Raw genomic sequence first — 15,698 nt, 5'->3', positions numbered from 1 at the left:
GAGTTATGAACACCAGGGTTATGAACTGACCGGTCAACCACATACCTCATTTGGAACTGGAAGTACACAATCAGGCAACAAACACAAAAACAAAAGCAAATACTGTACAGTACAGTAGTGTGTTAAACAAACTACTTAAAAAAAAAAGGAAAGTTAAAAAAAAGATTTGACAAGGTAAGGAAACTGTTTCTGCCCCATTTTCATTTAAATTAAGATGGTTAAAAGCAGCATTTTTCTTCTGCATAGTAAAGTTTCAAAGCTGTATTAAGTCAATGTTGTTTGAAAGAACAACCCTAACGTTTTGTTCAGAGTTACGAGCATTTCAGAGTTATGAACAACCTCCATTCCTGAGGTGTTTGTAACTCTGAGATTCTACTGTAACTGCATATGGTTTTCACATGCAAACTGAGTTCTGTAAGTGCACACCCATTTCACTTGGCTTCCCTATGACTGACTTGGTGCTGTTCTATAATAACTTATGAACATTACATATTCTATTTTTCTGACTTAAGAAGACAGTAACATATGAATACAAGGGACAAATTCAAGCAAGGTCTGGTTGCATCCAAGCGGGAAAGAGGGCAATAGCTTCAGATAGCCACCTATTTAGTCACATTTCAGGGACAATACTAGACCCATTTGCTTTGATGTACCACCTCCAACCTCCTAGGTCTGTCAACACAGAACTGGGAACAAGAGACAAAGGGCTTCTGAGGGGTTAAAAGTGACATTCCCGAGAGAGAGAGAGAGAGTGGTTGTTGAGAATCATTGATGAGAAGTGGTTCTCACAGACCACAGAGGTCAAGGAAGGGAGTGAAGACAGACCTGCCTAAGGCATAGCAGGCCTCTAGGGGTACATCTACACTGTAATTAAAAATTTGTGGCTGACCCATGCCAGCTGACTCTGGCTCACACTAATGGGGTGTATAATTGTGGTGTAGACATTCGGGTGTGGTCAGCCCAAGCCCCAAACGTCTACACCACAGTTAACAGCCTCTTACCCCGAACCCAAGTCAGCTGACACAGTCCAGCAGCGGGTGTCTACTTGCAGTGTAGAGATACCTAGGGCCATCCTTACCCAGACGCAAACTACGCAGCTGCGTAGGGCACCAGGAAATTTGGGGCACCAAACTGCCCCAAATTTCCTGGTGTCCCTATGTGGCTGCATGCTGTTCTAGCGGAAAGCCTGATCCTCCGGCCAGTTAAGCCGGCCAGGAAAGCTGCCTCCGCTCCCACCCCACGCCCACTCCATCCCTTCCCCATAGCCCCTGTCCCGCCCTGCCTCTTCCCACCCTTGCTCTGCCCCAGCCCCGCCCCCACTCCACCCCTTCCCCACCTCTGCCCTAGTCCCACCCCCCCCACTCCACCCCTTCCACTGAGCTACATCCCAGGAGACTGCAGCAGGGGGCTGTGTAGGGCACCACAATGTCTAGGGGCAGCCCTGGATATACCCTAGGAAACATATCTATAGGCCTTCTGTTTTAATATCTTTGATTTTCTCTCTTGTTATGCTTTGTTCCTACTGCAATACAGAAACCATTGGCTCTCAACCTTTCCAGACAACCGTACCTCTTTCAGGTGTCTGATTTATCTTGCATACCCCCAAGTTTCACCTCACTACAAAACTACTTGCTTACAAAATCAGACATAAAAATATAAAAGTGTCACAGGACACTATTACTGAAAAAATTGCTTCCTTTCTCATTTATACCATATAATTATCAAATAAATCAATTGGAATATAAATATTGTACTTGCATTTCAGTGTATAATATACAGAGCAATATAAACAAGTCACTGTATGAAATTTTAGTTTTTACTGACTTTGCTAGTGCTTTTTATGTTGCCTATTGTAAAACTAGGCAAATATCTAGAAGAACTGATGTACCGCCTGGAAAACATCTGCCATACCCCCAGCGGTTCACATACCTCTGGTTGAGAACCACTGACATAAACAATGCTTTGTCTGGAGAAAGCTATCTGGTCATCTATATTAATCATTGCTCACAAGATCCCAAAGTGAAGACTTGCAGGTGACAACCCCCATCAGGTTGGCTGAGTAATCAGTTGAAACATAGGGGTGCTATGTCCCAGGGCCCAGGCTAAAAGTGGGACATTTGCAGGATCCCACCCCAGAAAAGTAAGGGCAAAAGGCCAAATATTTGAGGGGGTGCACTTAGAGACCGGAGAGGGGTCAAAGATGCAGCTAGCCCTGTAACCATGTTAGTTATTTGATATATCTGTGGGAAAAAAAGTAGTAAATATACTACTGTTTTTTTCCTAAGAATTTCACCAAGCAAACAATTGACACCCCCCCCGCCCTTTTTTTTTTGCTATTACGCGAAGTCCTGGTCTACACTACAAACTTATGTTGGTACAATTAGGTTGCTCTGGGGTGTGGGCGCCTATTATACTGATGTAACTCTCTGTGTAAACAGTGCTATGTCGACAGGAGGACTTCTTCTGTCAACATAGGTAGTGCCTCTCAAGGAGCTGGAGTACCTACACCAATGGGAGAAGCTCTCCCGTTGGTGAAAGCAGCATCTTCATTACACTACAGCTCTGTAATTGTAGACAAGCCCTAAAACACTATGTGCGTGCTCACATTTCCCATAATGTAGAATATTCTGTGGTGATGGAGTAAAGGAGAAAGAGTGACTCAATAACAGCTTGGATCGCAGCTCTGGGTGTCCTATTATGTCAAAAATTATCATATCAAACCTCATTTGTTCGCACTTTGATCACTTGGAAACCTAAAGATTTCAAAAGACCCTGGATCAACACGCTTCTAATAAACCTAACATGCAAATTGCACAATCCTCATCAGCTGAGACTTTTTTAGAAGGCTGAAGAGCTTCTTCAAACTTCAGCAAACTTGCCTTTTCGTAAAACATTTTATGCCCTTTAATGGTTTGTCAGATTTAGTAATTTTCCACATGTCTTCCAGACATTAGGGAAAATTAGCAGAGGCCTGGTGTACAGTCAATTGAAGCAACACTAGGAAAAACATAAAAGCAGCATGTTTGCCAAATGTAAAAAAAAACCTGGCATAAAAATAAATTCCTTTTTAAAGCTTCTAAATGGATACCAAACAAAATAGAGGGTTGCAAACAACCCAAACACAAGACAGTCAGTAAGATTCAAGGGAATTTAAAGCCTGATCCTGAGAACACTTACTAGTGGGCATAGTCCCACTGAAATCAGTACCTGCTGATAAGTGTTTGAAAGATCAAGCCATTAGGTTTTATCTACATTAAACTTTTTTGTTTCAAAAAATTTCCATCGCCATCCTTGGGTGTAGTTCCATCAGTGGTAGCAAGTTACTGTAGACAGGGCACCACGGTCTCAATGCCTGTACTCTGCATCACTAAAATCCTGGCTGCAGGTCTACATTAATCCTACCATTCCTGATACCATGGCTGGAGCTACAGCAGTAATAGACACCGTGAGAAATTGACATTAGGAATTGAAATCAAATTCAAAGTATGGCTATTCTGCACCAACAGAGGGACAGAGCAAGGTCTTCAACTGGCACTGCACCAAGGAAGTTGCAAATGCCTTCAAAACATCAGCTACCACAGTAAGATTTGCTGATATCTGTGCTTGTGATCTCAGGGCCAGAATCGGCATTCCACTGTATCAACCAGCCCCACTGCCACCATGATGTCCCAATTGCCACATCCTCGGCTTTCAGGAACATATGTGTCCATGTCCTCCTCACAATCGTCCTCGTGCTGGCGTCTCTTAGCCAGGTATGCATATACTGCAGGATAATGCGCGAGGTGTTTACAATGCTCACAACAGCAGCGGTGAGCTGAGCGGGCTCCATGCTTGCCATGCTATGGCATCTGCACAGGTAACCCAGGAAAAAAGGCGTGATACGATTGTCTGCCATTGCTTTCACGGAGGGAGGGGAGACTGATGACATGTACCCAAAACCACCCGCGACAATGTTTTTGCCCCATCCGGCATTGGGATCCTAACCGAGAATTCTAATGGGCAGCAGAGACTGTGGGACCTGTGGGATAGCTACCCACAATGCACTGCTCCGTGAATCAATGCTAGCCACGGTACTGAGGACACATTCCGCCGACTTAATGTGCTTAGTGGGGACATACACAATCGACTATAAAATCACTTTCTAAAGATCGACTTCTATAAAATCGACCTAATTTTGTAGTGTAGCCATACCCACAGACTCCCTTGCCCTGTGACAAGATTCCCTCAATGACAGCCCAGCCTAATTTATACTAAAGCAGTGCAAAGTGCGACCCAGTGACAAAATCCAACTGCAAGCAGCAGACTCAAACGATGGTAATTCATGATGGCTACCTAGGCTCTGGGAATTCTGCGCAAAACAAATTGGGGCTGTCCTTAGAAAAATGGACTAGTCTAAATTAAAAAATGAAATAAGTTAAAATGGTCCATTAAAAAGTTAAAGGAAAACAGTATGGGTAAAAATCATGGCACAAATTCACAACTAGAATTAATTGACCTAACTACACTGGAGCCAGACCGATTTACATGACAGGAAAATCCGGCACATATTTTGGGAGAAATATCCCTGATTTGTATTACTAACAGCAACTATTAACGGGAATTTTCATAAGCTGGTTAACTTCCCACCAATTATGCAATTCGCTTTTTATATTTTACTCACCTTGAGCAGTCTAAACAGGCTAGCTAGTTTAACTTTCCGTTTCTCATGCACTAGCATGATGTTTAAAAAACAAAATACAAGGAAATATCTAAAAATGAACATGAAATTGTTTTAATTGAAATGTTATATTAAGACTTAGCAACATATTTTCAATAAATACCAGGATTTGGAATTAAAAAACCCACTGCGTGAAATCTAAATTTTTGGCCTAAGCTACTTCACAATGTTCCTTTAAAATTTATCACTCAACCGCAATTATGATGAAGTCATCATTATAGTAAATGCTTCCAGTTTTGGTTGATTGAACAAATTATGGCTAAGACTACGATTTAGTCATGAAGGTCATGGCAGGCAAGGATTCTGTGACTTTGCCGGACCTCCATGACTTCTAGGGCTTCAGGAGGAGGTGGGACTGCGCACCCCTGCCCTGCAACTGGGGCTCGCTGAGATCAGGACCCTGCCGCCACAGTCCCACGCTTCCTCCAGGGGCTGCAGCCAGGGCCGCACGCCCCAGCCCTAAGGCTTTTGCTGGAGGTTGCAGCTGGGGCCGCGCACCCCTCTTGCAGCTTCCCAGGGCCGTGTGCCCACCCCCTCCCTGCAGCCGAGGCTTGGTGGAGGCTGCAGTCAGGTCACACACACCTTTCCCACAGCTGGGCCAGCTCTGAGCAAGGGCTATGTCCCCCCCTGCGGCTGTGACCCCTGCTGTGGCCACTGGAGTCAGGGCTGTACCCCCTGCCATTGCGGGGGGCTTGGCATGTCAGTACCCTCAGTCCCCACCCCATGGGACTCCATTCCTCCTCGCTACCTAGCCCTGTCTCCGGTTATTTTTAGTAAAGTCACAGCTGTGTGAATTTTTGTTTACTGCCCGTGACCTGTTCATGGCTTTTACTAAAAATACACGTGAAAAAATCTTAGCCTTAATTATGGCCAATTATACTTCCAGATATTGTATGATCACAAATCTACGCTGCTATGAGTTAAATGTTCTTTACCACTAACAAACAGCACAGTTATGAACACACAAACACTGGCACATACGCTCTCTGTAGTTGCTATAATCTCATTCCTGCAGTTCAACTGAATGAAAATGGTACAAAGGAAGGGTAATTGGAATCCTCAATGCAAGCACAATACCAAGTTAGCCATACTGTGAAAGAGTAAGTCCAGCAAACAAAAGGCTTTATAAACTTAGTCTGACACATTTCCAAAGATACATTTACATTTTTCAAAGCTCTCCTCCAGCCAATATACATACTTAGGTAAGCATGTGTAAGGGACACAATGTTCATTCAAGAATCCCCATGACTCAAGGTGAGCATTCTGAACAGCCATTTTAAACAGAGCCCTTTGGGAAGCTAGAAGCACATAAAAATGAAGCAGATTTACTCTGAATCTTCATAGTTGCAGGGCCACCTGAGGTAGGTAGTAATGTGTTGTATCTACACAGGCCTTTCTTACTAAAGGATCCCCAAAGTGCCTCATAATTAATGAAAACAGGACTTTATTTAAAATCAGAGACCTATCAATAATCAACCTTCTTTTTTCCTACCCATGGCAATTTCAATATTTTTATTTTTATTGGTCCCTTGCAATAGTATAAAGGAAACGGGTTATGTGCTTACCGCAATAGGTATAAATGAGTTTTGAATCTATAAAGCGAACTTTGAGGTTGTGTAGAACAGCAGGTTCATGGAGATAACTGAGTGCTGTGAGATCATTTTCACCAACAAGTATGTCAGGGTTTCGTAAGGGAGGCAGTTCCTTGGTCTTTGGATCAAGGCAATATTCTAAATCCTGAAAATTAAATACACACATATTACATGAAAAGAAGTATTTTAATATTTTCCATCTTTGGCTTATCCATCCACTTTGTCTCACCAACCATTTTTCCTTTAGTAATCATTCCCTGAATGAGTTTAACTTGTCTTGTGCATTCCTACGTGTTGCCTTCTGCTTGTAATGCTTCCTCCAGTAACTTAACTGAAAATATCCAACTAGGATTTCTTACACATAGCAGGACCTTAAAGGTTAACTTTTTAAAATAAAATATTTTACCTTGTTGCTAACACCAATTTAGATTTAACTAAAACTACACTAATTTTAAAAATCCAATTTAATTTTTAATAATTTATGCTGTTTATTTTTTTCCTTTCACGCAGAATGGACTGAGAAAATAGTTTACTTTGCTTCAGTCAGTTTGACTATCTTATTGTCATACAGTAATACAATGTGAGAATGCTGGGACAGCAACACTAACAAGAATATTTAAATCCAATTTTTTTAAAAATATATACAAATACAGAGTTCTCGCTATATACAAAGAGACATACAAGCTATAACTCTAACAGTACACTAACCTTCCTGACAATGATACCTTTTTGTAATGCAATTTGATTTTATTGACATATGCAACCCCATTCTGCAAGTGTGACATGCAAGTGAGCAGCAGCTTCAGAAAGAGCAAGTGGAAATTTCTGAGTCCTTCCAAATTGGGAAGGTAGTTTTCAGTTTTCATCTATATTGTTATATGAAAGTCTTGAAGGATCATATGACATTTAGAAAAAATACTGAAAAACATCCTATTTAGATACAATTCTATTTCTATATTCTTTTAATGTTATTTAACTACTGTAGGCATCTTTATGCAAGCCAGATCTATATTGTTTGTGTAGGGAAGACAAATTAAAACAAACAATTTCTGTAGACGTTCAATTTCTAAAAGCAGATCTTACTATGGTGTATTGGCCACTGTATCTTAGATGAAACATCCCTCTTCAATACATTTAAATTTCTTTAACAAAAATAATCTGATGTTTAATAGAAAGATAAGAGCTCCTAGAAATCATAATTTCTATATGTAGAATGTTTCCTCTCTTCTTGTGATAGCATCTCTACAGCAGCTAACTGGGATGTCAAATAAGATGATGACTTCAGTTACAGAATTAGCAGAAGATTAAGATACAATAAAATATGAGGGAAGAATAGGACAGGTGGAGTGTAAAAAAATCAAGTGAGAATAAATGTTGTGCATTTCACTTATATAATTCCTGTCATGTACAAGGGCTCAAAGACTACGAGCCCAAATGACTGCACATATGTTAATATGGCCTCATTTTGAAAATTTGACCTTTCATACTAGTATACAATGGCCTGCAGCCAATATCAAGGGCTGTAGGCCTAACGACAAACATGTAACCTTACCTTTCCCTCTTCGAGTCGAAGCTGGATGACTTTATCTCCTTCTTTGTAATCTTTGAGAAGTTCTGCTGACTTCCAGACTTCCTCTGGATCAGGGATCCAAACCCTGGCATACTGCAATACAAAATCAACAAGCAAAAGATCAGTGATTTCTCATGATTTATAATGAAATTAACACACACAGCACCAAAAGCCTTATTCCTATATATTTGGACAACATCTGAACCTTCAAATAATGGCTATCACCATAAACTAAAATGTTTATCATTAATATAATGGCTGTTCTAATCTACTGAGAAAGACATACATACAAACTGAATTTTATTTCCTATTCACAAAGGACATCAAAGCCTTCATTTCCAATAAAAAATAACTTCAGCAAGATATAAGCTCAATTCTGAAAATCCAGACAAGATAAATATGTTTTTAAAAACCAAGAATTTATTTTCTAATAGATTTAATTCAAACAATTTGTGAGTTGGACAATTTCAGCAAGTACTGTATGCAACTAGGAATAAGACTAGAATATAGCAAAAGTGTACTATTTGTAAAATACTCATCTGTATCTGTCTGGTAAATTCTAGCTGAGTAACATAAGCTACAGCTTTAAAAGCCACTACCCATTTTCCTTTGTTGCTACTGCATTTGTTAGCTAATTTAAAACAGATGATCTCAAAAGTATTAAAAGAATGCTCTCCTCTAAACAAGAATGAATGGACTTTAATCTATGTTAATACTCTGTCTTTCAGACTTTAAAAATACTGCATGTCCCAAACGTAACAGTTTTCCTCCTGCTCCCGTAGAAGAGATCAAAATCAGATGTGAGCCACACAATGACTACTCCTTTCAGGTGTGCATCAGTGAGGGGACAATTCCAACCATAGCATTTAATTAGTATCACTAAAAGTGTAAAGAAGAAGCTGCAACTTTTTCAAATAATTGAGTCACAGACTGATAACCTTCTGGTTCATCCACTTCTAACTGACAATTAATTGTACCAGTGATTCTCAGGGTTTATACTTAGCTTTGGATCATACAAGCTTCCCCACCAGGTCAGACCATTCCCGTTTCTTAGCTCCAATATTGCACAACATGAAATGGCTCAGAGGATGACAAAAAAGCCAATAATACACCTTGTTCAGTAGTGTACTTGATAGAAAGAGCCTTCCTAGCAGGAGGTTTGGTTACCCATATTATCTTTTTCAAAGGCTTTAATGCCAGAAGGCACCATTATGATCATCTAAGTCTGGCCTCCTGCAGGACACAAGACAAATAATTTCCCTCAGTAATTCTTGCAACAAGCCCATACCTTGTGGTTGAGCTAGAGCCTATTTTTAGAAAGACATCCAATCTTGATTTTAAAACTTCAAGGGATGGAGAATCAACCACATCCCTTGGTGAATTGTTCCAATGAGACAATAGTGGTCAGCATGATAGACAGTGGTCTGATTCTTTGTGCCTAGGTGTATGACCTTGCATTTAGCTTTTAGTAAAAAGCATGTTGTTTAAAGGAGCCTAGCTTATAAGCAATCCTGATTACTCTATAGCACTGAACTTGTCCCTATAATTAAGGCTGCAAATTTGTCACGGCAGTCACGCATTCTGTGACTTTTCGTGACCTCCACGACTTCTGCAGTGGCCGGTGTGCCTGGCACAGGGGCAGCTCAGGCAGCCCCTGCATCAGTCATACCGGCCGCTGCTGGGGAAGTCTCAGGCCAGCCCCCCACCCCCCGCAGCAGAGTTTGGGGCGTGGGGGGCAGGGAGTTGGGGCACGGGACAGGGTGAGGCAGGCTCTGGGTGGCTCTTACCTGGAGGGCTCCCCAGAAGCGACAACATCCCCCTCGCTCAGCTCCTAGGCGGAGGCATGGCCAGCTCTGCGTGCTGCCTCCGCCTGCAGGCACCGCCCCCGCAGCTCCTATTAGCCACGGTTCCTGGCCAATGGGAGCTGCGAAGCCAGCGCTCTGAGCAGAGGCAGCACACAGGGCTGTCTGGTAATGCGTCCACCTAGGAGCCCCCCAGAGCCCACCTCACCCCATCCCCCCACCCCCTCCCACACGCAAACTCTGCTGCTGCTGGTGGGGGGAGGAGCAGAGCCAGGTAAGGAGCTTGTCAGCTCTGCCGACCCCCTCCCCCCAGCATCAGTGGGGGTCCTGGGTCGTGCACCGCCACCCACGCCCCACCAACACCAGCGGGGGTCCCAGGCTGTTCTCCCCCAGCACACACGATGCCCCTGGGCAGACCCTGCCCAAGTTTTAGTAAGGGGTGTATAGTAAAAGTCATGGACAGGTCATGGGCTGTGAATTTTTGTTTACTGCCCGTGACCTGTCCATGACTTTTACTAAAAATACCCATGACTAAAATGTAGCCTTATCTATAATCAATTAATACTCCACCAATGTTTGTATCATCTGCAAATTTTCATCAGCAATGACTACATTTTTTCCCAAACATTGATAAATATATCAGAACTGGTCCAACAACTGTCCCTGATGGTGCCTACTAGAAACTCCCTCCCCCCCCCCGAATGATAACTCCCCCTTCTTTATAAATTACTTTGAGATCAACTATTAGCCAGTAGTTAGTCCATTTAATGATTTTGTATTCTGCTCTTTTTTTAATGAGAATGTCATGCAGGACTCAGTCAAATGCCTTACAGAAGGCAAATTATATGGTGTCAACACAATTATCATTATCTAGAACTGGCCAGAACCCAGAATTCTCACTGTGCTGGAAATTCTAAAATTAAAAAAATAAATAAATAAAATAAAAAAAATTATGACAGACCAAAATTCAGAATTTCAAAATGTCCTGCAGAACAAAATTCCAATATTTCGGAAAAATTGAAACCCTTCATTTAATTTCCTTTTGATAAGGCTGAAATAGTTTTGTTCTTAACTATTGGGCAAACTGATTTTTATTACTCAACTTTTATAATATTAAAATGTATAATAAAATAATGTCAAAGTCAAAATGATTTTACTTTTATATAATGTATTATGTGTTAGCTGGGCAGCCTGTCTGGCCAGGTAGCTAGGGAGTCTGCCCACCTGCCAAACAGCCTGCCTGGTTGCCTGTGGACATTTTGATCCTGTTAAATCCACATTTTCTGATGGAAAACTGTTCTGTTTGAAAATTTTAAACCAGTTCTATTTTTAATCAAACAAACATGTAATATCATCAAAAAAAGAAAAGGAGTACTTGTGGCACCTTAGAGACTAACCAATTTATTAGAGCATAAGCTTTCGTGAGTGAGCTGTAGCTCACGAAAGCTTATGCTCTAATAAATTGGTTAGTCTCTAAGGTGCCACAAGTACTCCTTTTCTTTTTGCGAATACAGACTAACACGGCTGTTACTCTGAAACCTATCATCAAAAAAGAATCCCAAATTTGAGGAGACCTATTTTCCATAAAATCACATTGCTTTTCATGTTGTCCAGCTGTATTTTCTATTGTTCAAATATTTAGTTAGGCCAAAGTCTTATGAAATGTATGCAGTCACATCAACTATTTGGAAAATACATTATTCTGAACTGGAGAAGAAAAATCTGAAGAAAGCATCCCCTCACATTTAAATTGCTTACTAGTTGAACCATTCCTGAAATAGCTGTGTCTGACTAATCAGAAAAGTGTAGAATATACGAAGACAAAAGATTTCTCTGATAACTGGATTGTGACAACCAATTGGGTCACTTTTCTGTACTAGTTTCAAATGGTTAAGCTGTATATCGACTGAGTATTATAAAGGTGTTCACAGCCACAATAACTACTGCACTTTTTAGTGTATATAAGTAGACAGTGACTTTCAGTGGAGATTAAGTGCCTGTCATTTATACCTTTGAAAATCTCCCCCTAGATCAGGTGCAACAACAATTTGCTCTACCAGATGCTATATTGGCAACTTGCCAGAAGCGTAAGGGCTGCACCGCACACTTGGCATAAAATAGAGCAGATTTCACCCACTACTTCTTAATAATTGAGAGGCATGATCTTGGAATCAATCCATAGTGCTGCATGCTAAGAAAAGTAGTTTCCACAGGCCACACCTGTGTATTAAAGATGATGCCTGGTTCAGGGGCAAGAGGTCCCATGGGCACCCCCTCTGCACAAGGCTGAAGAAGTGCCACTTTAAAAGTTTGTCAAGTCAGGAGATATTGAGCCCTTTAGATGAGCCTTCCAGTGCAATCTTCCTATTCTATCCCATGTGTGGAATACTGCAGGTCATACAGGACACTTTCTGTGACCTGGTGGGAGGCAAACAGCACTTGAATAAATATTTAATCTGGGAAAGGGAGTGGTTTACTAAAGAGTTACTTGCCCACATTCCAAAATCAAATGATGGAACTCTTAGTCAATGTAAGATTGATCTCCAAACAGACATGTGTCAATTCTTTTCATTCAGATTAAATAAAAATATGAAGCCTATTAACTTTTCTTCAGTATTTATCTACTGTAGGAATACATTTGCTGCATTAAAAAAAACCCAACACATTCCAATTAGACAACGGAGAAAAAAGTAGGGTTAATTTCTAAGAAAAAGCTTGATCAGCAATAGGTTTAAAACAGAAAGTCCTTTCGGTACACTGCATCATAGAAATCTTCTTTGATCTATAGCCCAATGCGGTTTAACTGGGTTAAAAGCTGGAGGGATTTAACTGACATTTCCACACTGTTAGAGTCTATCTTTGGAGATCTGTTGGAAATAGCATGTGTTTATGGAGGGGAAATTATCCATTTATTTTAAACACTGTTTTGATATGGTTAGGCTGTGTGCAGGCCTACAACATTGGCTCTAGTGGTGGGTATGTGGGGAAGCTTTATAAAAGTATTAATAAAAATGTTTTCAATTCATTTTTACAAGTTTGAGGATGGATGTTTTGATGTTTGGATTTAAACATTTAATCATTTAAACATTCATACATACAAAAGAGACAGACTATATAGGAGAGAATAGCAGAGCTTCACTGAGGAAAGCATTGATATTACTTATCAAGAAAAGTGCTATAGGGTTGCTTCACTCTAGGCTACATGAAGAAGAGTTTTCTGATGCAGACAAGGTGTTGTATTAATTGTGTTACAGTCTTAATTCCATGTTAATAAAATGGCACGGAGTTCTCTGTAACAGGCTTCTGATGTTGAGAGTCAGCCTCCAAATACACAATTCTGAGCCAATATGAAATTGGCACCTTTAATCTATTCAAAAGAAACTGTACCATTTTCTACTGTCTGACTACATGGGGAAAGAGAAAGCAGAACATAAATCACCATGGAAACTGGGTTGCCCATGCCAGCTGAGTCTTCCACATGAGATAATCTCAAGGATATTAAAGTCTGGCTAAGAGAATAATGCTGTAGCTTTCTAGTCTATGGTTTGATCATCATTGTTTATACTGAAAAGCTCACCACAGAAAATACCTTGGTAAAAGAAGCAGAAGTGGGGGTGGGGTGGAACAAGAGAAAGAGAGATGTCCCTAATTATAAATATCAAATAATTTCATAATATTTCGGCTTTGTCAAATTAGCAGAACTGTTTTGCTAACTGATTTCCAGTTATGCATTCTTTATCATAAACAGCATCATTTTATATTAAACCCTCATGGTCATCCTGGATTTTGATAGGGTCCAATCCTAGAGCAGACCACTCAAAACTAACTAACTTAAATAGGTGCTGTGTGCTACAGAATCAGGACACCCTAGTGTTCTCTCTGCAAGTCAGTGTCTTAGTTTTGTGTCCTTTATTATCATTTCTCTTAATTATCCTTTTAAATTTTCTAAGGTATAAAATGGACCAATGAGTAACTGAGCTACAGTAGCTTTGAGAAATATATTGACAGCTACACCATGTGATTTGCCTTCCAATATTAATAAATTATGCCAGACAGTGTGCATGCCCTGATTTTCCAGTGGAAACATCAGGCCCTGTAGAAAGTTTACTGAATAATACCTAGCACTTTTTATAACTTCAAAGCCCTTCACAGACACTGTAAGGATTTTTCAGAGTTTGATAAACATACAGTATTTTTGTAAGTGAAACGATGGAATTATCTTTTTATAATTAATAGTATGTTTGATGTAAACAGCATTACTTATTCCATAGAGGCTGCCATCATCCTTGTGAAAAGAGACTCTCTTTCTTATTGATTTCAACTGAAAATGTGTTCCCCCAAGTTTTAGCCTAATACTATTTCACAAGGTCAGAACTCTAATTCAACAGAAAATAAGTTTAATGCAGACAATCAGCAATAGGTGTATATGTGTGTCACTATCCAGCTCAAAGAGCTAGGGAAACGTAAGACTTTGACAGCACTGTATACAGTTAGTGGTAAAATCTTCATCAATATAAGATTGGAAGATAATAAAGCTTTAGAGTCATTGACTTTTATATTATCTTAATCTTAGGGTACCAGCAATATCCAGGCTAGAGTAATAGAAACCACTGAATTGGTCAGATCTGTGCCAAGGCAACAACTTGTTTAAAGACAAGGGTGGAAAGACAGGAAGATTTCCAAGATGTCCTAGTAGTGAAAAGTGGCCAACAGATAGGTCATAACCCTGACAGTGATGATACGCAACCAAGAAAGCCATCTCAAGTTCTTCATTATCAAAGTAAGTCTTGGAGACTAAAGCTGGTCAGGGAAAAAGGGAATGATGAAGGCAGCTGGTCTATATACACTGTCTCAACAGTTCAGGGTGGATCTGCTCCATTAGAATGAAGTCCTCAGTAAGGTAACAAAACTTGAAAGCTTAAATATGCATAACACATAGTACCCTGTATACTTTTAATTATTACTAATTCCTTGTTATTGGTGGCACCAACAATGTGCTAGATGCTGTACAGACACAAACAGAATACATGGACCCTGTCCCACAGTGCTTCACACCATTCTTCAACTAAAGAGGCTGTTAGGAAAGAAGCAAACTTTACTTATGTCCAATCACTTATATCTGTCAGTGGGGATCAAGCTGGATACAATTTTCTCCAAATGAGTCTAAAGAAAGAGCAGAAAACACCAGAAAGGGAAGTACCTAAAGTATCTTCTGGAGAGTCACTAGAGAACATTTCCAGTAACAGTTGAGGATCTTGTATTACGGGACTAGTTTTGTTGTACCATCTGGGATCTTTTCTTCTTAAAAATGCAAATCTTGTTTGGTGAGACTAAGACAGAACAACAATTTGTGAAATCACTAACTCACTTATCTAGAAATGGCAAAACCCCAAATGGCCACCTCCTCAAACATGAGAATCACTCTGCTGCTTCTTTCCCCCTCTGTTCTGTATCTGGCTAGTATGCCTAGTTGTCTAGACAATAAGTCTCAAGTAATTTTTCTTCAAACCTTGGGACAAGTTGATCTGAAGAGCCAAGTCCTTCTACATCCTTCCATTACTTGCCCACAAATGCTTAAAATTAAAAATCAAACCCAACTTGCAAGGCTTCACTGGCCTCCAACGAATTATAGTGGGCATGAAATCTCAGCCTAGAGACAGAATTAAAATTAAACAGATAATTGAACTAAGGGGCAATTGGACTTCAGTGAAGTTATGCCTGCTTATGCTATCAGTGCACTTGGTCCTCAGTCTCTCTGAAACATTAACATTAATAAAAGTTCAATACGAATTTCTAAATCACTACGGAAAAGTATTGAAATGGAAAACTGCAAGAGGATGGCCACACAGGTTTAACTATACCCTTCACTAACTCCTTAGTATTTGCTTTACTTCCCAGAGGGATACCTAGTTAATATTTTTTTAGTCCTTTTAAAGTACGTTGTAGGTTTGAAACTACTGCCATTTTGCTCATTCTAATGGACCACTGGCAAACACACACACATGTACACCCAGAAA

The 15,698-nt window shown here is 40.3% G+C and overlaps 1 protein-coding gene across 5 annotated transcripts in view; it reads right to left on the bottom strand.

Annotated features, from left to right (window-relative positions):
• Positions 1–15,698, bottom strand: part of MYO5A (myosin VA) — a 218,794-nt gene that overhangs the window by 119,118 nt on the left and 83,978 nt on the right. For all 5 annotated transcript variants that reach the window (XM_073303845.2, XM_073303846.2, XM_073303848.2 and 2 more), the window contains 2 exons: positions 7,862–7,972; positions 6,283–6,454 (listed from right to left, as the gene is read on the bottom strand). In XM_073303845.2, coding sequence (XP_073159946.1) covers positions 6,283–6,454; positions 7,862–7,972 — 283 coding nt within the window. The remainder of the gene's footprint in view (positions 1–6,282; positions 6,455–7,861; positions 7,973–15,698) is intronic.

This window comes from Lepidochelys kempii, chromosome 10 (genome assembly GCF_965140285.1).
Source record: "Lepidochelys kempii isolate rLepKem1 chromosome 10, rLepKem1.hap1, whole genome shotgun sequence".
Lineage (NCBI taxonomy): Eukaryota > Metazoa > Chordata > Testudines > Cheloniidae > Lepidochelys > Lepidochelys kempii.
Note: the sequence above shows the minus strand (reverse complement) of the source record. Positions and strands in the feature narration are given on the sequence as shown.